General features: G+C 41.2%; 1 protein-coding gene across 1 annotated transcript; it reads left to right on the top strand.

Moving 5' to 3' along the window:
- Nucleotides 1–1,970: 1,970 nt before the first annotated feature.
- LOC311272023 (5-hydroxytryptamine receptor 1B-like) lies at nt 1,971–9,893 on the top strand. The gene has a single exon (XM_084378096.1). The coding sequence runs from the start codon at nt 2,342–2,344 to the stop codon at nt 3,491–3,493; it is 1,152 nt and encodes a 383-aa protein (XP_084234222.1). The 5' UTR covers nt 1,971–2,341; the 3' UTR covers nt 3,494–9,893.
- Nucleotides 9,894–24,252: the final 14,359 nt, after the last annotated feature.

Raw genomic sequence — 24,252 nt, 5'->3', positions numbered from 1 at the left:
TTCCTCTGGAGCCAGGGGCGCCGAAAAGGGGGGGTAAAGGAGACGGATTCTAGGGGCCCATGATTGAGGGGGGCCCAGAGAGGCCCCTAATGGTGATGAAATTACATGCTAAAATAGCATCAAAAAATTTCGCCGCTGTGTTGGGGGGCCCTGTAAAGATTCTTTTCATGGGGCCCAAAATCCCTAGCGGCGCCCCTGTCTGGAGCCACAACAGGTTTTGTACTACTTTATTCATATATGCAGTAGTTCTCCTAAAGCAGCCCAGTCTCTAGGATATAATGTTATCAGTTATCGTTTCTGCAAACCAAACCAGATACATCGGAGGTTGACATTTGTACAACATGTGACATAAACATTATTTGATTACTAGCCACCTTTCATGTCAGGTGGTGGTGTGAAAACGGACTTCCAGATGTCTCCGTCTGTGATCATGGTATTCTAATCCAAACCATGTTTTCCTTATCCTAACCAAGAGGTTATTGCGCCTAAACCTAACCAGAGCATGAGCACAGTGACAAGAGAGAAATAGAAAATTCAACCTAAACAAAGTAAAAGTTGCACTATCGCAAGACGCTGTCCGTCAAATTCATCTTTAACTTTGTTGACTCTTTTAACCAGTGTAAGTGTAACCATACCGTAAAAGCGTACAAAAAGAACGGTTGCACTTACAAAATAGGGCTGATGTTCACAGCATGATTACTGTGTCACAATAACAAATTAATGTGATATCTACAGTGTTTTTTTGTTTTTGTTTTTAAATCTGTCTGCCAAATTCATCTTTATATCTGTTGACTTTGTATTTGTCTTTTCTGGCAGATATTTTACAGTGAAAACAGGCAGAGACAGTCTGTAAACATTACTGTAGAAAAGCAGACAAAAAGAACATTTACTTTTAATGAATAGTGAAGCGTCTGAGTATTTTTGAAAAGCGCTATATAAATTAAATGTATTATTATTTATCAAAAGATGAAGTGATACATGATCCACAAGATGGAACATTTGTGCTGGATCACTCACAAAATATTAATATTTCATTTTTTAATATCATGGTTATCGTCAATATCACAACACCTTTAAAATAAATAAATAAATGGCTCAATAAATAATGTAATATGCAATTAAATGCATCAAAAATAATATTTTTTTAAATGTAGGCATTTGTTAATTTATAAAATGTGACATAAATTTGTTTTAATTTGCTTATTTATTTATTTATTTATTTATTTATTTATTTACCCTTCTATTAATTCTCCAATGTGTTTGCTTTACCATTGGGTGTCCTTATATGGAGGACCAAAACTGCCAAAATCAAAAATAAATAAAGAAATTAGGGCTGATTTTCACTACACAATTATTGTGGCAATACAAATTCACGATAAGTGAAGTCAAATTCATCTTGAACAAATAATTACAGTCAAAACGCGAGTGTATGGAGGCAGAGAGAGAGTCTGTAACCAGTACTGTATAAAAGCTGATGAAAACAACATTTACTTTTAATCAAAAGTGAAGAGATGAACTGATAAAAGATCCACAAAGCGAAACATCTGTGCTGGATTATTCACAAAATACTAATATTTCATTTTCTAATGTCAATATCGGTATGTATGGCAACACCCCTAAAATAATAATGATGGCTCAGTAAATACACATGGCATCAAATGCACCAGAAATAATATTAGAAATAAATGTAGACATAAATTAATTTATACAATGTGACATCAATCTGTTTCAGTTTGCTTCTGCATTTATTTACCTTTGGTTTTGTTTTTCTTAATATGACTAATGTAACTAAATGAAATGAAATGGGGAAAACAGATGATAGAAAGAAGTGTCCATGTTAGAGAGCGACAGAGAGGGGAGAGAGAGTATGGGAGGGAGAGAGAGAGAGAGAGAGAGAGAGAGAGAGAGAGAGAGAGAGCAGTATAAAAAGCCGAGTCAGACTTGAGCAGCTCTGAACTTGTGTGGAGACTCTGAGCGGATTACAGAGACAGCAAAGTGTTTTTTATCTGAACTCTGGGTGAAGAGTTGATGTGAAGATGACTCTGAAGGTGTGTGGATGATGGAGCGTCACTCTGTTTGTATTTCTTGGACACCTGAGTGGCTGAAACATGATAAAGTGCTGCGGGTGGAGTGAGTAAGATGAAGAGGAGGAGGCAGAAATGCGTCCGTGAGGCTACACCTGTCGTCTGAGTGTTGGATGGTGCTGATGGAGATGGAGCCGCTTTTATTTTGGCTGTACAAGAGACGAGCGGTGGATGAATATCTGAGTGATTTCAGGGTGATCTCCAGGCTTTCCTTTGAGCTCAATGACAGGGGGGTTTGACGGGGGAAAGGTGGAGGGATGGAGAATGCCAGTCAGCTCAAACCGACGCCTGTCATCTACGGAGAGCTGTTGAACATCTCCACCAACTACACCCATGCCAATTTCACGTCGAAAGCGGAGGAGAAAGACAGTAACCTGGCGTTCCAGGCGGGTCTCGCGGTGACCTTAGCCCTCATAACTTTCGCCACGACGCTCTCCAACGCGTTCGTCATCGCCACCATCTACCAGTCCAGAAAGCTCCACACCCCGGCCAACTTCCTGATCGCCTCCCTGGCCGTCACGGACCTCCTCGTGTCCATCCTGGTGATGCCCATCAGCGCGCTCTACACGGTCAGCCAGACGTGGACGCTCGGGCAGGTGGTGTGCGACATCTGGCTGTCCTCGGATATAACGTGCTGCACCGCCTCCATCCTCCACCTGTGCGTAATTGCGCTGGACCGCTACTGGGCCATCACCGACGCGGTGGAGTACTCCAAAAAGCGCACGCCGGCGCGCGCAGCGGGCATGATCGCCACCGCCTGGGTGATCGCCATCTCCATCTCCCTGCCGCCTTTCTTCTGGCGCCAGGTGAAGGCGGAGGAGGTGACGAGCTGCAACGTGAACACCGACCACATTTTCTACACCATCTACTCCACCTTCGGCGCGTTCTACATCCCCACGCTGCTGCTCATCGCGCTCTACGGGAGGATCTACGTGGAGGCACGGAAGCGCATCCTGAAGCAGTCGCACAACAAGCCGGGGAAGAGACTCACCTCCGCGCACCTGATCACCAACTCCCCCGGCTCGGTGGCGTCCACCACCTCCCTGAACTACGGGACGAACGACACCTCCTCCTGTGACACTACCTCGTCCGCGAACGTGAGCCAAGTCAAAGTCACTGTGTCCGACGCGCTGCTGGAGAAGAAGCGCATCTCCGCCGCGCGCGAGAGGAAGGCGACCAAAACTTTGGGAATAATCCTGGGAGCCTACATCATCTGCTGGCTGCCGTTTTTCATTTACACTCTTCTAGTGCCTGTCTGCGAGTCCTGCTTCCACCCGGAGTTATTCGACATCTTCACCTGGCTGGGTTACCTCAACTCTTTAATCAACCCCATCATTTACACCATGTCCAACGAGGACTTCAAACAGGCTTTCCACAAACTAGTTCGGTTTAAATGCTGCAGGGCATGAACGATGATCACCAGCCATAATAACCCCCTCCTCCCCCTCTCCTCTCCCTCAGCACCCATCTCTGATCATCTGTATAATGCCAGAATTGAATCCAATCCACCAACACACACATAAATCTGTCACTCCCCAGGTTCTCCCTGAGGGCAGCATCCAGATAGTTTATGATAATGTGGCTGCAGAATGAGCTTCAGGACTGTGGAGATGTATTGACCTGCCATCCAGTCTGCTTTGTGTTGTTATAAACCGGTGGAATATTCTGAAAAGTCTGAGGAGAAGCGTTAGTGGATGTGATGAGGTGGAAGCTGTGAATAGTGTTATTATAGAGACTTGGAGAAAGCCCATAGCCCCAGATGCAGGGGCCCCGCCTGTATGTGCTGCACTGGACTGCAGCCTACAGACTCACTTTGCCATATGAGTTTGACAGTCAACGTCAGTTGGCTTGTAAGCACAAACAGCTTAGGACTAAGCTACCATGAGCCCCGCGGGCAAAAAATAAGATTTGTGTTTCATTTTCCTGAGTCAATAAGGGGAAATACTGGTGCCTACAACAAGTTTAGTTCAGTTCCTCAGATGTGCCTGGCCCAGACGGAGAGAAAAGCATGATTTGAGTTTGAGAAAAAGACAAATTTGGGTGATTCTCGTGGCCAGTGTGTGTATTTTCTTTTCCTTTTCTTGCTGTGACTGATGTTCACTTTAAACAAAGGCTCCAAAATGAGTGTAAATGTACGAATCTGTATGCATCAGTGTGATTTTTACCTTGGTTTCCTCAAGAGTCTGGATTTGGCTCAGTCGAGTGGGCATCACATTGTAAAGTAGTGCAAAGTGACCGACTCTGAGGGGAGCGAAGAGCTGAACCTGTCGGCCAGACCTCTTGTTAAAGATGCATTCTTAATTGTTGATATTAGCTTTGATGTTCCATTTCATGTCAGGCTAAACAAACACAACTCCAAATCGAATCAAACAAGGTTGATGATGAGCAGGAGGGTGTCTGTGTATGGAGGACCAAAACTGCCACAACAAAAAATAAGTAAAAGACATTAGGGCTGATTTTCACTGCAAGATTACTGTGACGAAACAAATTCACCATAACATTTTTGCTGAATCTATGTTTTTTATTTGATTTTTTTCAAATCTGTCAGTAACTTTGATTACTGGGTATCTGTGCTGGATTATTCTCACAATATTTATATTACATTTTTATGGTCAATATCGGTATATTGCTACACCCCTAAAATAAATAAATACATGTCTAAATAAATAATGCAATATGCAATTAAATGCATCAAAATAATATTTAAAAAATGTAGGCATTTGCTTATTTGTAAAATGTGACATAAATTTGTTTTATGTGTTTATTTACCTCTGTATGAATTCCCCTGTGTATTTATTTTCCTATTTATTTTACCATTTTAGTGTTAAAAATAATATGTAATTAAATTAATACATTTCTAAATGTATAAATTAATGAAATGAAAAATTGTAATAAAAAGGTAAACTGGAACGGTACTCCAGAGTGTAGAGTGCATACCTCCACCAAGGCCCAACAGTCCCCTTTTTAATCAAGCCTCATCCAATATAAAAAAAAAGGTAACTCCGCTAGATCGGATTTTAATTTCAATCCACATCAAATTGTACTAACTCATTGATAACAGTCACCTAAATATAGCTTCTTTTTTCATCAGGATCCATTAAATTAACTTAAGAAAAACAAATAACGCCCTATGTCACAATGTTAAAGAAATTGCGAAAAAAAACAAACTCCTGGATCCGTCCCTTTATCTGGATCTACACCAAAAGTTAATGGGGTCTATTCTGGTCTAAGACCCGTCCTCCATCCAAGTTTGGTGGAAATCTGTTTAGTAGTTTTTGTGTAATCCTGCTGACAAACCAACAAACAGTCACAGGTGAAAACATAACCTCCTCAGCGAAGGTAATAAATACAGAAGAGGATTAAAACATGAATACCAGTCAACATCACATTTTACAAATATCAATGCCTTCACTTATTTTTAACATCATTTTACTGCATTTATGGCAAAATGAGCTGTTTTTATCTGTATTTATTTTTGATTTGGGCAGTTTCAGTCCTCCATATCTACAGTCCCCTGATGGAATTTGGCATTTGTGTCCAGACCTGCAAAAGTTGTGAAAGATGATTTTTTAAAATGCTGGAAAATGTCACAGTATTCTGATCAAAATCACACTTTTCCTCCCACCGAACCGTCACATGTTAAATGTCAAGCTTTAGCTGCTACTGCTGATCCCTCAAAAGAACATTTTTGGGGAAAAAAAGAAAAAAATCTAACTGGGGAAAAAAAAAATCTGTTTGCTTGCAGATTGTCAGGAAAAGATGCTAAAACTTCAGTGACATAATGCTAATGATGGACAACATGCTCCACATGTCCAGGACTGTAGCTACAACTGAGAAGTTAGGAAATGTGGGGTTTTAACCACTTAAGGAGGGATTTTAACCACACACATATAACATGTGTTTTTAAATGTTGATTCTGGGGTCAACATTCTTAAATTTTTATTATTTTTAGGCCAAAACAATCAATCAGGGCTTGTCAGTCGTAGCCTATTCTACCCTACAAAGTCAAATGCAGTAGCCTAACTTGCCAACACATTTTTTAATTAAGACCAAAATGTAACTTTTGGACATTTGTTTAACCAATAAAAATATCAGTGTGCCATAGAAATGTATATTTCCAGAGAAAACAGTATGTTAAGTTTGAAAAACTAGGGGGGAAAAAACTAAATCAAAGCTAGCTTTAGCATAACCAAAGGCAAGTTAAGCTAGCCAAGGACATTGCTACAGCTAACCTTAGCTACAGCTAAATAACCACACCTAGCTGACCTGTTTCCTGTAACTGAAAGTAGTATTTTTATGGAACAACGTCATAGTAATTCAGTTGTGTTACTACATATGAATAAAGCAGTAGTGATAGTGAACAGTAATTTGTCCTACAAAGATTAGGCTACTAGCTTAGCTTAGCCGAGGAGGCTAGCAACTGAGTCTGAAAATTTAAGTTTTAACCACCTCAGGAGGAATTTCAAATACACACATATTACACGTTTTCAAAAGGTCAATTCTGTGATCTCTTAAAGTAAAATTTCTTAAATTTGTTAGTTTTTAGGCAAAATAATCAATTACACTTTAAAAAGTAGCTGAAACCGTGGGTAGCATAACCACAGTTAGGTTAAAACTAGCCAGTGACATCACTACAGCTAGCCTTAGCTGTTTTAAAAATCAATTAAACTTGCCATGTAAAATATCAGCATGTAAAATTCCAGGGAAAACTTCACGTTAAGTTTGTAAAACTAGAAAAAGGGCTAAAAACCACAGCTAGCTAGCTTTAGCTTAACCGCAGGTTAAAGGTTAAGGTAGGTTAAAGATAGCCAGTGACATTACTAGACTACAGCTAGCCAGACAGCTAAATTTACCACATCTAGCTGACCTGTCTCCTGTAACTGAAAAATCAATTTTGATGGTACAACATCTTAGAAATTCAGTCCTGCTATCCCATATAAATAAGGCAGTAGCTAAATCAAACTATGATGAAACAACAGTCAAACTTGTCCTGCAAGGATTAGGCCACTAGCCTAGCTTAGCTGAGTAGGCTTGCTACAACGGAGGAATCTGAAAATTTGGGGGCTTTAACCACTTGAAGAGGAATTTCAATCACACACATATTGTCTTTGTAGGGCAGTATTGCTCCAACTGGAAGTTAGTTATCAGCACTGTAGAGAAAGCACTTCAGCCATTGTTAGATATAGAGAAACAATATATTGGGGTGGGTATTGCGGCTATCGATCTCAGTACTTCTAAAGCCCTGGCTACAGCCCTGTTCACGTTGTGCAGTAAATTAAGAAATCTCAGAATGTGATCCAAAACATGTGCCCTGTGCTGTTAATTTTGAGGAATAGATTTGAAAAATGGGCTTATTTGCTTTCTTGCCAAGAGTTGGATGAAACAATTGGTACCACTCTCTGCCAATGATATACGTACAGTATTGTCGGACTCATGATGGACGACAACATCAAAATCGGTGCAGCAGATCCAGGGATATGGACTTTTTTATTCGATACATTCTTCTTTTTCTCCTTGTCAAAACCTGGTGCCCATATTTCCCACAATGCAACTGAAGCCCTGACAGTTCAGTCAGGAGATCCAGGTGTGTTATGCCACAGTAGCAGTGGCTAATTTAGCCTGCAGCTACAAAGAGGCTTATTAGCTCTCTTGCCAGCTCACTTCTTTCTAACTCCAGACCAACAAATTTGTCTCATTTTCAAACTTACAGTCCTAAATCAACATTGCCTCAAGTGACATCACTTGATGAAATGAATCAGACCTCACCCAGCTCCCTCTGGAGACACTAAAGGAATTATACTACATGTGGTGTCAAATGCAGAGGTGCTCCCCAACACCTGGAAACACACTAATGTTTAAAATTCATGGAGTTAGCTAGAAGCAGGGGTTAATTATCCTAGCTTAGCATAAAGACTGTAAGCAGGGAGAAAAACAGCTAGCATGTCTCTTTGTAAAGTAAATGAAGCACACCCATCGACACCTCTTGAGCTCAGTGACAAACACATATCACAGTTTCTTAATTTGGTCACAAATAGAAATGTAGAGATAAAGGTTGGAAACCACAAAATGCAGTCTTTACATTTTTGTTGTGTGCAAATTAAACCAATGTGGTGTGTTCGTTACTGAGCTTTGGAGGTGTTACAAGGTGTATTTTAGACTATGGACAGAGCCATGACTGGTTTCCAGTCTTCATGCTGAACAACCTAATTGCCAAAATAAATGCCAGTTAACACCCAACGTTTCTGCAAACTACAGATATGTTGAAACTTTTCATGTCTTTATCACCACTTTAACTTTCAATTTTATGTTGCGCATAGGCACAAAACCACTTGGTTAGGGTTAGGAAAACATCACGTTTTGGTTTAAAATACCTGGTTCTGTCGCCACAAACACGCCTGGAAAGTGTCTTCATGTCTCATTAAAAATATCCAGCGGTTTCAAGCTGACAAATGTTAAAAAGTCGTCTTGAACAGTGGTCTCTTCTTCTCCTGACATGAAAGTCAACCCATACACATGCAATGTGAATGTGATCAAACACGTATTGTTGATATGATACATATAGAAATGTACAAACTTAACGTATCCGTGGACTTGCAGAAACGTACAATGCTGACATTTTATTCTGGCTAATGGGCACAGCTAAGATAACCGCCTGGTTGCTCTCGCTTCTTCTTTAACATGCTACAGACATGAGAGTGGTATCAATCTGTTCATCAAACTCTCAGCAGGAATGCCAAAGAGTTTATTTACCAAAAAGTGTCACAGGAGTCCTGAAACCCAGAAATCAGTGAGCATTTTGCTCTTCCGGTTCCCTCGTCGCAAAGTCAGTGTTGTTTCTTTTTATGGATTTTCGGCTAAATGTCTGAAATAAGGTCTGTGGTTAACACGAGCTTTAAAGATTTTTACATTTTGTTGAACTACACAAAAATATCTAATAATACCCCAAGTTTATGTGTCTCAATGTTAATTAATTTATGGTAAAGTGTGTGTAGTATAGTGTAGTAAGACAAGGCGCTTCATGGTGGTGACGCTGAAGTCATGCTACTGTGACCTAGTTTGTTTATAGCCTAACGTTAGATTACTTTTGTCGATTGCATTGTGCTTCAAAAATCATAAAATTGGAGTTTATTTGTGAAGATGATCTCGCTGAAGCAAACGCGCAAGTATCATAAATGTGTGTTTTCCACAGAGCTTATTTTCTGCAATTAATCCAAAAGCTCAAAGGCTTCTTCTTGAGGGAACCAGGACGATGCTAGCTCTGGGAATAGCAGACAAAAACATCCCTGCAGCGCTGTATGTGCACTGTTTGCGAAACAAAAGGGTAAAAAATAATGAATAACTGTCCCTGAATAATCCAGGAAGCTGTCACAAAACGACTGCAGGGTCTCTGTAAAAAAGAATTACACATGACAGAAAGTCCTGCTGAATCACATCAAAGATGGCTGCCAGAGAGTCGTGACCACACGGGCCTTTCTCTGCAGCCATGTTGGATGTGTGAGCTGAATTCACAGCGTGGACTTACCGTAACCATCCTGCTCTATTGCAGCTCTGTGGTGAATAGCCTCATTGTGTACAGTATTGATCAGCTCAGTGTGAAACTCATCTGGTGGCTCTGTCAATCCAATGGAAGTTGCATTTCATCCAGGTTAGCTTCTGCTGTACAACGCTTCTGCACACATAGGCGATGCACTGTAACCTGCTCTGCTCTGGAGGATGAAATCCAACCCAACTTGGAGCACAAAAAAGCACTGCTGCTGTTGTGAAAACTGAAAAAATATCAATAAAAAGGTCTATGGCATCATGAGGTTATGATAGTTTTGCCCACGTTCTCGTTTTTCAGGTTTTTTAATGTGATTCTGAAGCACGAGTACTGTAAAGATTTATGAGAAAGAGCGTTGGCATTTCTTTTATCAGCCGGGATCTGCTGTGGTATTTGGTCTGCTTGGTGGTGATAAAACATTTCACAGATGTGAGCTGATGGATATTCTGTGTGACGGCAACAACGGTTAGTAACGGTTAATTAACCATCAGGGAAAATAATCTATCTATGAGGAAAATGTCAGTTCTGAATTCCTAATGAAATGCACGCCTGCTTCCTTTTTGCATTTTACTGCTGAATGTTTGCATCCGCATCCATGACGGGGATTATACATTAATGTGCACAGCTCAGCGTTCATACAGAGTAATGAGGGTTCCTTCACTCGACAGCAGTTGGACATTGTGTAGGTTAAGTGCAAGTTTTACATGTGGCACTTCTGTGCTGTTAAAAACTAAATATGCACGTTAAAATCATCTAAAGTTTATTATCCTGCAAACCAATTCAACTCCACATACTTAGTCTAAATATGTAGTGTTCAAACTGGAAAAGTGACAAACTGCAGTCAGTGTAGCCTAAAAAAGAAAAAAATACCACCATGTGGTGATGTAGGGAGGAGGGAGGGGGTTACTAACTGCAAACCAGACAGGAAGTTTCACTTCAAGCTTCAAGCTTCAAAGAATGGCGCGCTAACCATCCCTCTAGTGTGAGTTTTGCTTGTGAACGGCTGCACAGTTAGCAAAATTAGCAATTATACATAATATCAAAGTCCTTTTAAGCAAGTCTTGCTACTTGGCAACGCTCCCGGGCAGGCTATCAAGACCAGGCTCCTGTCTGAATTGCTGGGGATGGAGGCAAAATATCACTTGAAATGGTCACAGGGATATGAAAACTGTAAAATGTCAAGAATCCCCAGTCAAATCTTGATAAAACTGCTTTACCCTTTGCTCTGCTGACTTTGCCCCAACATAAGGTTTAAAACACTTTTTCTTCACGATATCGACCTCTTCCACGGCTCGATACAGAATGCTGTGACGTGACTGCGTCAGCTCAGCCCATCAGAGCGCCTGAACAAAGGCACATTTCATGTCTAAATTCTTGGTATTCTTGGTATTCCTGTGCATTAGCGTGTTACCTCAATGCACAACAACAGGATTGGCTGATATTTTTCTCAGTTCGGCTGCTGTAAAGCAGATGGATGTGTCCAACAGCCGCCTTCTCTGGTGCTACAGACTTTTCTATAAGTGCCTGAAATTGTCTGTCTCTTACTATAATGTCTCTGGGAGACTGTTAGACAAAAGCTAGCTGACAAACAGATGATATACTGTGACCTCTGGACTGTTGGTTGTTAAAAATGTTGCGGTTTCATTACGTTTAGGCTCCAAAACTGAGCACAGTACATCAACACCTTTGACATAACGGTGACACTGTTGTTTCTTCACACTCTGTTGATAAAGTTAGTTCATTTTTTGAATGTTAAATGTTTAGACAAAAACGCCGGCCATATCTTACGGACCCTTTCATGCAGGCAGTGTTTAATTACACAGGGAAAGCAAAAGAAGCCTCATGATAAGGGACAAAATGACTTCAGTCATTGGAAGTGATTTTTTACACACTGTCTGGTGAAACCAGGCTGGTTTCTGGATGAGAATGGAGCTCTATGGAATGGAGGAGGAGGATATATCAGACTGATACGCATACAATACTTTAATTCACTGTGGGAATTCTTGACAGTATTTAAAGTAGAGAATAACACCAGATTTGTCCTTTGAAATGAAGTTAAATCTCTCACAGCGATTTCTATTTTTCGATATATTCTCGGCTATCAACCAAAACATGTCTCTTTTTAAAAAATGGTGCATATCTTAATTTACAATCTGTCCAGCCTCACAGAAACATCCTTCAAATCTCCATCTCATTAGAAAAAGCCCCTCTTACACACTCACAGAAAACCCTGAGCCAGCGCCACTCTTTCCTTTTGTCAGAAATTAATATTGTTTGCTCCCTTTGAAATCGATCGGGCCGCTGTGGCCCCCTGATTACTGTTTCCATGGTTTGATGCTCGGCTAAACCATGGCAACACGGGCTCTGCTGGAAACGTGTCACGCTGCAGAAGCCAAATAAACACATTGACTGGAATATAGATGAAGCCGGAGAGGAGATGTCACACCGTCGAACCTGTTCCTCAAATAATCAGCAGCTTTGTTTGAAAACCAGGAGCCGCGTTTTGTTTCCCGTCAGAGAGTGATTTTAAAGCAAACGGAGGCCGACTGTGAGATAACTGTGAATTTGTACCCTGCTGTCGAGGAAAAACCTGATAAAACAAATCTACAAGTCACATTTGTGCTCTTGTAACATCTAATTTTCCAGTCGGCTCTGTAGAAAACAAATAAGAAACTGACTTTGTGCACAGGCAGAAGCTTGTTTGAGTTCACACATGTGTGTGAGCTCTGTTTTCACAGTGTAAATGTTGATTCTGGAGCAGAAAACAGCCCCGTTCTCTCAGTGTTCTCGATAGAATCACACGTTACATTTTCTGCTCTCTGGTGTTTTGGCCTTGAAAGCTGCTGCGACTACAGAGTCCTGCGCTGAAGGAAACTGAATGTGAGGATTGTTAAAATGGCTCCCTTCACATCTTCCTCTCTCGTTTTAACACCCAGGAAATGTCTTCTTCTCAGGCAAAGTTTGTCTGTTATTGAACTCAAGGTTTGTTTAGTGGCTTGTTATGCCGCTTTCAACCATATCTCATTATTTTCTTCAGCAGATGAAGTTCACTCAGTCGTTGTGTAACTGCTGATGTTAACACTTGTCTCCATGAATGTTCATTTACTACAGGGGAGACTGTAGAGAGCAGCAGTAGTGGAAGCAGCACTGAGAAGAACACCTGAACAAGACACCTTCCCACCAAAAAATACGACTTGTGAAAGCAACTTATTACAACCCGTGTTTACATTTTTGAAGCTGTGACCTCTTGTGGCTGTAGTAATTATAACAGGAGCAAAGGAGGAAGTCAGGTGACGTGGTGGCTTTGAGTGTCCCGTGTGACACTGAAAGTCAACTGTGAGTTATTTTAACTTAAGCACGTGAGTTGTAACATAACAAAAGGTCAAAGAAGAAAAGGTGAGGAAGAAAGGTGAGAAAAGTCTAAAATGATTGTTTTGTTTATCTCTAGCTGGCTCTAGTTTCTAATAAGGTTTGTGAGCCAATAGTATAATGCCGTCAGTATCACGTGGTATCTGTGTTTCGTCAGCATCGACAGTCTTGGTGTTTACCAGTTTGTGGAAAAAATGTAAGAATGGCTGATTTCTACAGTATGCACCCAGTGTACTGTACTGCCCTAATGTTAAATGGCTAGCATGAGCAGAGTTTACTGAACTGAACTTCCACAAACCACACAATAATCTTTCTCTAAACCTAACCAAGTAGTTTTGGTGCCTAGGCTTAGGGTTGACCTAACCAAACTGTGACTGTTTTAATTACTTGTTTGTCCAGTACGCCTGTTGCCAGTACGCTCCAAAGGTCACAGCCTGCATGTTGTTTTTGGTAAATGACATATTTTGCCGTTTACAACACATCCTCATACCGTAACGACTGAGTAGGTGGTTTGGCTTAAAACAACATGTAACGTTATGTGCGTGATGTAGCTTAACGTTAGCAAAGTAGAATGACTCACTGTGACTTTTTCTTCAGGAAGTGGTGAAATAACAGTTTTCTTTAGATATGCTACATTTATAGGACTTGGACAACCTGGAACAGAACAGTATGACATTAGAGCGTCCCCCTCTGGGTGTGGCAGCAGAGGAAAATGGCCGCCCTGTGAATATGGTCTATAGGCAAAGGACCTATTCTGTCAACACAGCCCAGTCTCACTCCAACGCAATACATTCAAATCATTCACAGGAAAAGCAGCAAATCTTTACATTTGTGAGACTGAAACCATGAAATGTTTTTACAGTACATGGAAAATGACTTCAACGATTCTTAAAATAGTCAACAATTAAGTTTCTGTTATTCGACTTATCCTTTCAGCTGTACTTGTTTGGTAGTTTAATTTTAAAGAAGACATATACATATGTTTTGTAAATAGCTTTCAAAACAGTACTCTAACATGATGAGTTAGCTAGTTGAGCGTTCCTGCCTTGCATCACTCTTGTCTAGTAAAAGCAGTCCTTAGTTTTACCTTTTTGTTTAGTACTGTTTATTGCTGGCTAAAATCAAACCACATCCACTCAGATAGTATTTTGCTGGCGACAAAGGGGAGCGTCCACGATCGGGGAACCCTAACCCTAACCTAACCCTAACCCTAAACCTAACAGCAGGGAACATAGGACCTTTTTTTAAAAAAAAGGTCCTATGTTCCCCGGTCACATGCAAAGTGGGGAACATAGGACCCGGGAAACATAGGGATGATCCCCGACAGGGATAGCATGCAGGCAAGCTAAAGTTAGCCAGCTAGCTGTAGCTTAGCTATGCCACACAAACAGCAGAAACCCAAAACAACAAAGACTCAAACATTAAGTTCAAAGTCAAAGCTAACATTCCTGCAAAACGTGAAAATATATTCTGATATTGTGGTTTTAGCTCGTTATGTCAAGTTAGCTTGCTTGCTAACGTATCTATGTTTTGAGTAATTAACATCAGCTAATTCCTTCAGACTCAGATTGTAATTTGGCTGGTTTGCCATTTCCATATTACTTTAGATTCAAGATTCAAAGTGTTTATTGTCATATGCACAGTAAGGAAACATGTTTCTCTGTACAATGAAATTCTGCCTTTGCTGTGCACAGAATATTTATTTATTATTTATCAGCTTTGACTCCATTCCTAAGCTAATGTTAGCTAGTGTTGTACACTATTAGCAGCGTAGGCGGGCGGAAGAGAGGCATAACTTGGCAGCAGGCATAAAGTTTTTCACAGAAAATTCCTCCCAACTCCTTGGTGTGCAAGTGCAAGACTGGTAAAGTCTTATTTTTAAAGTCACGTTAAAATCTGTGTACACGTTAATGGAAACCATATTGTTATGTCATGTTAAAACTTTAATAAGTAACTAGTAACTAAAGCTGTCAGATAAATGTAGTAAAGTAAAAAGTAGAGTATTTCCCTCCTGTGAAGTAAAACATGCAGCCTGCTCCACCACTGCTTTTACTTCAGTAAATGATCTGAACACTTCTCTCCCTGCTGTTGATAGATGGATAAAAGCTAAATGACAGAAGCACAGGAGGAAGAGGAGAAAGGAACATGTGATGATATGTGTAGGCGGGGTAAAGCTCAGAGAAACATCCCACTCCCAAACAAACAACAACACACAAAAAATATCTCAACAGAACCTTCTCGACACGACAGCGAGCACCAGAAACAGCAACAACAACACGACAACAATAAAGAAATTAAAATGAACTGACACACAGACGGTGGGGATGGATGGATGGAGAGGAGTGTGTGTTAGTGAGTGGGATGGTGTGTGTGTGTTCAGTTAGAAACACACTTCAGCTCCTCCAAACCTGCCTGTACATCAGTCAGCCTTCCCTCATCACCACTAACATATGCACTCCTGCTTCAATTTTGCATGAGTTTTGTTCTGTGATGAAACTTTATCATGATAAAAAATTGAGCAGGAACGTACTGTATCTGCTTTCTACAGCACGCAGAACACGAGCGACGTTTACAGACCAATCCCGATGAGCTGCTGCGACTGTGAAATCACTTCTGCACGGCTGAAAGATTCAAACGTGCCAGTGAGGAAGAGGAGGAGGCAGTCAAATTATTTACTGAAGGAGTCAGAATGGCAGTGGGAGCATCCACCAACAGAGAGCTGCAGGGAGGACGCATTTCTGTATGCTAATGTGGAAGTTAGCATCGCCCCGGTTCCCTCGACAAAAAGCCTATGAGGTTTATTCTGCTGGATTTTGGAGTATTGCAGAAAATAAACACAAGGTCATGGTACTTACACATTTTGTTCTGCAAAATAATCTTCACAGATGAACACCACTTGTGATTTTCAAAACATAAATTAAATTTCTAGAAGTAAAAAGCTAATGTCAGACTATAAACAGACAACATCACTGTCACATGACTCAAACGTCACCACCATTAAGCGTCTTACTACACAATTACTATACACGTTTTCTATAAAATGATCAATGTACAAGTTGTAAAGTTAAAGTTAGAATAGTTTGTAACTAAAGTCGGCCTGTGAAGACGGACTAGTGAGCAGATGAGTCTTCGTGTTCTCTGTGATGATGATTAATGTCACGACACCTCTGTAGTCTCATTCAGACACTTGTTAGCAATGCCATTTTTACAGGGTACTGTCCGTTTCCATGTTTCTACCAAGGACATCACATTAAAACCTGGATACAGCGTTAAAGGCAGAGCCAAAAAAGCTTGATTTCCCAGCTATAAAATCACCCAGATCTTCCGTGTTGTGTCTTCTGCTGACCAAACTTCCGGTTTAGCACCGGCTAACTTGAATAGAGATAAAATGATCTTCTAGACACTTTATCAGACCGAGTGGCTCAACTTATGACAGTCAAACGAGTCATTTCTAAATTAACACTGTTTGTCGTAAGTTAGCACCATGGATCACTTTAGCTGGTGAAGAGATTTGGCCAACTAACATCCACTCAGATAGCATTTCAAAGTTACCAAGCAAGCATGCTAAGGTTAGCCAGCTAGCTGTAATTTAGCTACGCTGCTTCACCACACACAGTTCAAAGTCGAAGCTAAAATTTCCGCTAAACATGTGAAATATATATCGTGATACTGACGTGTACAAGAGACTGTTTTGAGTAGGTAACATCAGCTCATTCTCATTCTCATTCTTCAGACTAACTAGCTGATAAATTGGCTGGTTTGCCATTCACAAATTACTTGGACAACAGTTGGTGTAGTTGACTCCATTTCAAAGCTAACATTAGCTAATGTTAGCAGGGTTGTTGGGCGGAGAAGAGGCAGGCATAACATCCTGACATAAATCCTGAGTGCTTTACATAGAAATCAGTCCACAGGCTGTTGGGCAAGCAGGAAAATCAGGGCGGTGTCATCAGCCTAAATGCTAACGAACACACAGCCTCAGTCAAAAAGAAGTATTGTCAGCTTTTCAAAAACAATGAAAAACTTCGAACAGTTTTTTTTAAGACTCCAGGATCACAGTGTCCCCAAACTGCCATTCCTCCTGCTCCTCTGAATATTTATCCCAGCGTTTTAGAGGTGTCACAGGTGCACAGAGAGGTAAATTGTCTGCTAAAAAAGCAGCAGCAGCAGCAGCAGCAGCATAATAAATGGCTTTAATAGTACCTCTCATTGTAGGTCATTAGTTAAGATGACAGCAGACACAATTTTAGAGCGAGCACAGCAGTGATTAAAATGATAATTCAGATTCTGGATGAGGCAGGAAGTCTGAGCTCCCTGTGATGCTCCGTCACACTTTATTGAGATAAGTAGGTGGTTGAACTTGTGCTTCGTGTCCTCAGAGACAACAAATCGAAACACGTTACAGGAAATAAGACAAAAATCAGAACCATCAGGACTTTCACTGGAAAAGAAACGTCATCTCCCAAACTTTTAACAAAACGTCACATTCACTGCAACCGCTACCTGTTGTCTGGTGATTAAACATTCACATAAACATCCTCAAAACATGTGCATGAGAGTATGAGCACTAATCCCTTCAGACGGAGAAAAAGAGGACAGTAGTGAAGAAATACTGTACATGCATATTTAATGTGAGCTTGAGCACAGAGGGAACATGATAAATGCATTAGTGTGATGAATTCTTCACGGTGTTTAACTGGACTGAAACAGAGATCACCGAACAGGACCGAGGTCAGTGGAAAGTGATTGTTGTGAAAGTGAATAACTTCTGCCTACTTGACGTTTTACATAACATTTCAGCGCCCTTGACATGGAACATGCTTGTAGGCGGACATGCATGGGTGTGCTATTTTTATTTTTTTTTCATGTTTCAAACTCACCATTTAACAGAAAGATGCATCAACCCATCAGCTGTTAAGATTCGGGTGTAAACACACATTATCGATACCACTGTAACATACAGCAGATTTGTTGAATATGAAGCTACAGCCGGCTGTTGGTTAGCTTAGCTTAGCATAAAGACTGGAAACAGTTCACTGATTAACACATGATAATTTGTTTGTTTAATTTTGCGCAGTAACCAAAGTATTACACCATTAAGTTGTGGTTTCACAGAGGGATTTGACTTTCAGGTGTCTCTGCCTGGCTGTTCAGAATGAAGAAATAGGCCGAATCGCAGTATTTGTTAACAATAACTTCATGCAATTTTATTCTTTTGTGTACACATCTCATTCATGTAAAATGCATGTTGTAGGGCCTGTGTGCACATAGCGTTTCTTCTGAGCACCAGTGTCTTTTTTCAATTGTTCCCAATGAGGAGTGAGCGACTGCAGCAACAGGCGTCCTCCCAGAGACACGGCGCAGCGCCCAGCGTCTTCGTGTACGAGCACGGCTTCTTTTTTTGCTTCAGAAAGGCGCTGGTTATGTCACCCTGGCTCTTTCTCTTTTTCCTGGCCAAGGTGTTAATATTCACCGTATTTTTGTCTCCTATGAATCATGTCGTGCACCCACATCCTCCTTGCTCTGATGTCTTGAGGTCAGATAAACAACAAACAGACAGTAAACCACAAAGAGATGGTTTTAGATTTAAGAAATCCTCCAAATTTAAGGCAAAGTATGTTTCTTTTTTTTTTAGGATATCAGTAGACACTTAAAGGAACTTGGGGCAGGGTTTGTGAAAAAATAAACATGCATTTTAAGTTTTTTAATGCTAATGGGTGATGAAGCGTTCAAAACCAAAAAGAATGAGCCCATCCACATATCTCTCAATTGCTTTGAACAGGCTGTGTGCTGCATAATGTACTGCAATTCGGTGTCTGAATTTCCCGCGCAGTCCTGCGAACGTGACGTCAGATGACGCTGAATGCGCGTCCTTAGATACGGGAAGATGACAAGCGCGGTGGACCCAAACTAGTGTTTGGGTAGTAATGGGTTCTGCTACGGCCAGCAAACGACCCACCAACACAAGTCACTAAAAAGTCATACTAAGAAGAACACCTGGATACACGTCAGATACGCGTTCGGCTCATGGAGGCAGCTTCAACTTGAATTGGGACTGAAAACAGATGCTGACATGGCTCATTTCCTAGTAACCAGGTAAGAAAACATTACAGGTCATGTTTAGAGCTTGATTTGAAAATCATATGAGATCACCGAGGACTCGGAGTCACCTAACGTGCAAAGTAGCGTTAGCTGCAAACATGTAACTTAGTCCACCGCTGTGTAACACTGAATAGTTGCAGACTGCGCATTTTCCACGGTCCTTTAGTCTGAAACTGAATAGTTAGAAATATGTCCCTTTATATATGGGACCGAAAGCCCAACCTGTTATCTGGGAGGTGACGTTAGCAGCTGGATGTAGCCACAGGCTAACGGTTTGTTTGTGTCTGTGTAGCAACATTAGCCGCTCACACACAGCAATCCCGTATCAGAGACGATATTTCTGTCCCCCAATATGCCGTCTTTGCTTTCGCCTGTGCCTGTCAGACTGCATCAACCGTAACGGTAAATCGCCGCGATTGTGTGTCGCTACACACAGCGAGCCGGCTGCTTCAGGTGTGTAGGGGATAAGGCATCAGCTGCACTGCTGTGAAGAGTTCATGCGCGCTCCCTCGCCGGCTTGGCTGATGGCTGCAGTTACCCTAACAGCCCCAACGGCTGTCGTGTCACTATTGAGTCTTATTTCTCGATCCTGCCCCAAGTCCCTTTAATAAACAAATGAATTAATACAACTCAGTCTGCAAAGCAAACTCATTTAGGCCTTCACTTTCTCTCTTTCACTGATCAAATCTTCATCATGTTTTCACACACTAAAGTGACTATTCGTGCACATTTTCATTCATCTTCATATGAAACATTCAATCTTACTTTCATAAAGATTAGTAATTTGTTCTGGAAAAAAGTTGCATTTTCTGGTTAATATCTAACAGACAAACGTCTCTTTAAAAAGCCTCTATTATAACATAATAATCTGCGCTCAGTGTCGGAGAGGTCTGACTTTAAGGACAAACATTTGCCTGAGTTTGGAAGATAAGTGGACATGACACTTCAATAAAAACAAAGTTATCAAAACTCTTCATCACCGCTGTAAGAATGGGAGCAGGAGCGACATTTAGAGACTCACATGAGTTTACATTAATAAAGCACATCTTAATTTAATCTGGACTGCAGAGATGCACAATTAAGGGGTTTTGTTCCTCAAAGACAGGAAATAAAACTGCAGTAAAGACTTGAGACTGTGTTTTAAACCTGATGAATAAAACTGCAGGAAAGACCTTCAACTGGTACGAGAGTGTGAAAAAACTTTTTCTGTTATTTATTCTGGTTTTGGAGGTGCAGCTGCGGCACATAATGTCATGTTTATTTTGGAAAATAGGGACTATCAGGCCTTCAGCTGCAGATGATTCAGAGGCAAACAAGCACCGAACCTGTTTGCATAACAGTCTCTGCTGTATTGCTTCGTGGCAGCGAGACCGGGCTGGACGGGAGAAGCCGAGCGATATGCTGATGAGAGCGAGGAGGCGATGTGCGAGACGGACCGCTGGCTTGGCGGGGCGGCGACTGGGTGAGTGGGTGTAATGATACCCTCATCTCAGGGAAAACATGTCAGTCCTCCTGGCAGGCAGAGCTGAAGTTGTTGTCAGCGACAGCCTGGAGCTCAGAGAGGAGAGAGCCGGGGACTGACTGAGAGGTTGCCAGATCAAATTTAGGACCAGCTGGGGGAGATCTGGGCCCAGACAGAGAACGAGGAACGGGGTGAAAACCTGAAATCAGGCTGGTTTAGACTCATGTTTGTGTTGCGCTGACAGGCTTCCTCCTGTGGTGACATTAGTCCAGCAGGTAGAACTAATATTGACACAAAATGTTAATCGGCAAACTTTAGAAGTATTTTTCTCACTTGGCTCCCTCTATTTAGCTTTTATAATCAGTATAAACATTTAAAAACACCAAAATGTAGCTATAATGGGACATGATTAAGTTGGCAGCTATGGAAGCCAAAAATGGCAGATTTTTTTATGCACTTATCTTGAAGGCATAATGTAAATATAGTCATCAAATAACCAAGTGACACATACATTCAAAACCAATGACAGAAATGGATTCAAAGTTTATATGGTTTGCTTTGATCTTCCAAGCTACTCTTCTATTCTTGGTAAGTTCTTGTTATCTTGACAAATTCTCAGCCAATTATCATCAATTTTATGTTATCTTTATTGTTTGTTTATTAGCCTCCACTTTTAGGTGCCAACACTAATGCTGCTTAATACTTAAATCTGCTAACAACTACATTACTGTGTCTTATAGAGCGTTTATTAAATGTTAATATGTTTATAAATGTAAATGAAGGGGTTAAAGTGAAGCTATGCTGGTTAATGCCCAGATAAGCTAAGCTAAGCTAAGCTAAGCGTGTCTCTCCTCCTGCTGACATGAAACGGATTCCATCCTCTCATCTCGCTCTCAGAGAGACAGCAAACGTGTCCGTTTCCTAAAATCTTCATCTTCCTCTTCTTGCCTGTTCTCCATTCGAGGTCACCACAGTGGGACATCTGTTTCCATCTCAGTGGTAAATGTGGCTCCACCTAACCCAATCTGATTTGTGATCCACATATTTGATTTGGCGTAGGTCTTTCCTTCCTGATCCTCCCTGTTTATCTGTTCCTGGGAAAGCACTGGCGTGTGCACGGTGGCTGTGGAGCAAGTGCATCTCCTGAGATGTCAAACTAATATTTTTAAACATGAAGATGTTAGAAGATCGCTAATTATAGTCAAAAACGTTTGGAAAAAATGGTTTGCTGTTGTGTGTGCATGATGAGGAAACACATTCATATTCAAAAAAATAAATTCTCTTAGTCACTTTCCACGATGCATGGTGGGTCAGGGTGATTATAAACAGTCTGCGGATACATGTTTAGATTTACGACATTTGAGCTTCACATCCTGAGCGTGACGTCTGAGAAAAATGAACAGAACAATTGATGATTTGAAAAAAAAACTATAAACTAATTAATCCATGAATTAGAATAATCATTATTTGCAGATATCGATTTAACACAACTCTTCTTGTATCTAAATCCTGTCCAGTGACAGTCCTCCTGCTGGAGAGGTTTCTGTTCCTGGAACAATCTCCACCCAGCTGTCACGTCCCTGTCCTTAAACAAGCTCGCCCTGCCTCTCGTCTTCCCTCAACAGCTGTCTGGAGTTCGAGAGACCCTCGGCAGCTTCTGTGTTACAAATTTATGCAGCGGTGTTAATACCGTTCTTGAGTGATGTGATGTGTGAAAATGCTGCTGTGTATCTGACTCCCCGGATGGATTCTGGTTGAAAAGCAGCTCTGGATCTCGTGGATCAGTTTTCAGAGGCAGCAGAGTCCCGCAGCACGCCCACTCAGGTCCAAACGCACCTCATTCCTCACAATTACACGGCTGGTTTAAAGCACAGTATTGATGTGAGGGTCTGCAGCCGAGCCACCGAAGACTTTCCCGAGTGTAAAGGCTTAATCGAGTCGGTGTGTCTGCGCCGCATTGACTCAACAACAACAAACCAATACAAAGGAGGCCGTTCCGCTTCTATAACTGTTCATTTACCAGATGGTTCAGTTTGTCTTGTTCACAGTTGTAGCTGAATATTTTTCAATTATTTAAAGACACAATTCCTTAAACTCCATCCTACAATACTCCTGATAAAAGCTGTATCTCTGCTGCATCCATTATTTATTCACTAGTTGTTGAACATCTCTCAAAACCAGGAGGGCTTTTATTTTTATCTTACACACTCAGCCTGTAATCTGTGAGAGGCTCAATTTTCAGTTTTAGCCACCAGATGTTTAAAACCAGCAAATTACATTTACTGTCATTACTGAACAGATTCTCTAAGGTGAAACGCTGCTTGAAAACAATTAAAAAGCAAGAAACGCTGCTGCTGCTGCTGCAAGCGTCCCTTTAAGGTAAATAACAGAAGAGGAAAAGACAGAAGAAAAAAGAAAAGTCCTGCAACATTGAACAATCTTTTATCATCGGTTCAGCGCCGTTAAATCTGCTACCAGGTTTTTCGGAGTGCAGCCTTGTTTTTCCTTATCAGCTTCGATCAGTGCTCTGTGGAGTCGTGGTGCTCAGAGCCAGTGAGGTCACTGGTGCGAGTCGGGAGGCGAACTGGTCGAGGTGAACGGTTTCAGCTTCAGAGGACGTTGAATCAAAACTAGAAATCGTTCAGAGAATACACACTTCCACCGCGGCTGCAGAGTTCATTTAAATCCAAAACACTCCTGAATGCTGTCCGGGGACAGGGTTTGAGTTTGTGGTGTAGTGTCATGTTTTGCTTTTAATTTCCTCCCTTTGTCTTTTTCCTGCCTTTTTCCCTCTTCGCCTGTGTTTCGTTTGTTAATTAGTCCCTGTTTATTTAAGCCTGTTGTTCAGTTACTTTGTGTCAGTTCATCCATTCTGTTTGTCCCTTGTGTTCCTTCCAGGAGCTTCTTTGGTTTGTACTTTATGTAGTTTTGTGTTTTCAGAGTTCTTTTGTGCCTTTTGACCTTTGGATTTTGTATCAGCTTATTATTAAAGCTCGCTTTTGTGTCAACCTACCTGTCTGTCTGTGTCTTTTTTTATTTAAACAGTAACAAGCACAATGCGAAGAGAACACTTTCCTAAGGCGACATCGAAGGTCAGCATTTACCCACTCATGACGGTTAAGATGACAAACTGGCCTGTCTGGTGAGGACAACACGCACACAAATAAGCCTCCCTGACATGTTTTCTAAGAGTTTGTGCAGAAATTCTTTGGTTGGGCAAACTGAAGGTTGCATCAAACGTTCATGCAGGTGAAGAGCACGAGTGTGGAGGTCCAAAGCTGACGTGGTTACATGTGGTCTGCAGTTGTGAGGTTGTTTGGATGTACTGCATAATTCCCGGAAGACATTGGAGACGGCTTGTGGTCATGAGAAAAACATTCAAACTGTAATGGGCAACACCCTCAGCATGCAAACTGCACACTCCCTCAAATTTTGCGCTATCTGTGGCATTGTGTTGTGTGATGAACTGCACATTTCAGAGTGGCACCTGTGCACTAACCATAATCATAATCATCATGTCACTTCTTGATGTCCCACACTTGTCAGGTAAAGTGCTCAGTAACACAGATTTCAACACATTTGTGCTACAAATTTGAGAGAAATAACATTTATGTGTGGACAAAAAAGTCTTAAATCGAGCTCTAACAAAGTAACGTGTAGCCCAAAAAGTCAGAAATACAAGACACAAAAGGGCA

This window comes from Pagrus pagrus (genome assembly GCF_965226575.1).
Source record: "Pagrus pagrus genome assembly, chromosome: 16".
Classification (NCBI taxonomy): Eukaryota; Metazoa; Chordata; class Actinopteri; order Spariformes; family Sparidae; genus Pagrus; species Pagrus pagrus.
The sequence above is the reverse complement of the archived record's forward strand: the minus strand, read 5'-3'. Positions and strand labels throughout refer to the sequence as shown.

Bases quoted from the DNA above. Each gene is read 5' to 3' on its own strand.
- LOC311272023 (XM_084378096.1), top strand. From the start codon at position 2,342: ATGGAGAATGCCAGTCAGCTCAAACCGACGCCTGTCATCTACGGAGAG.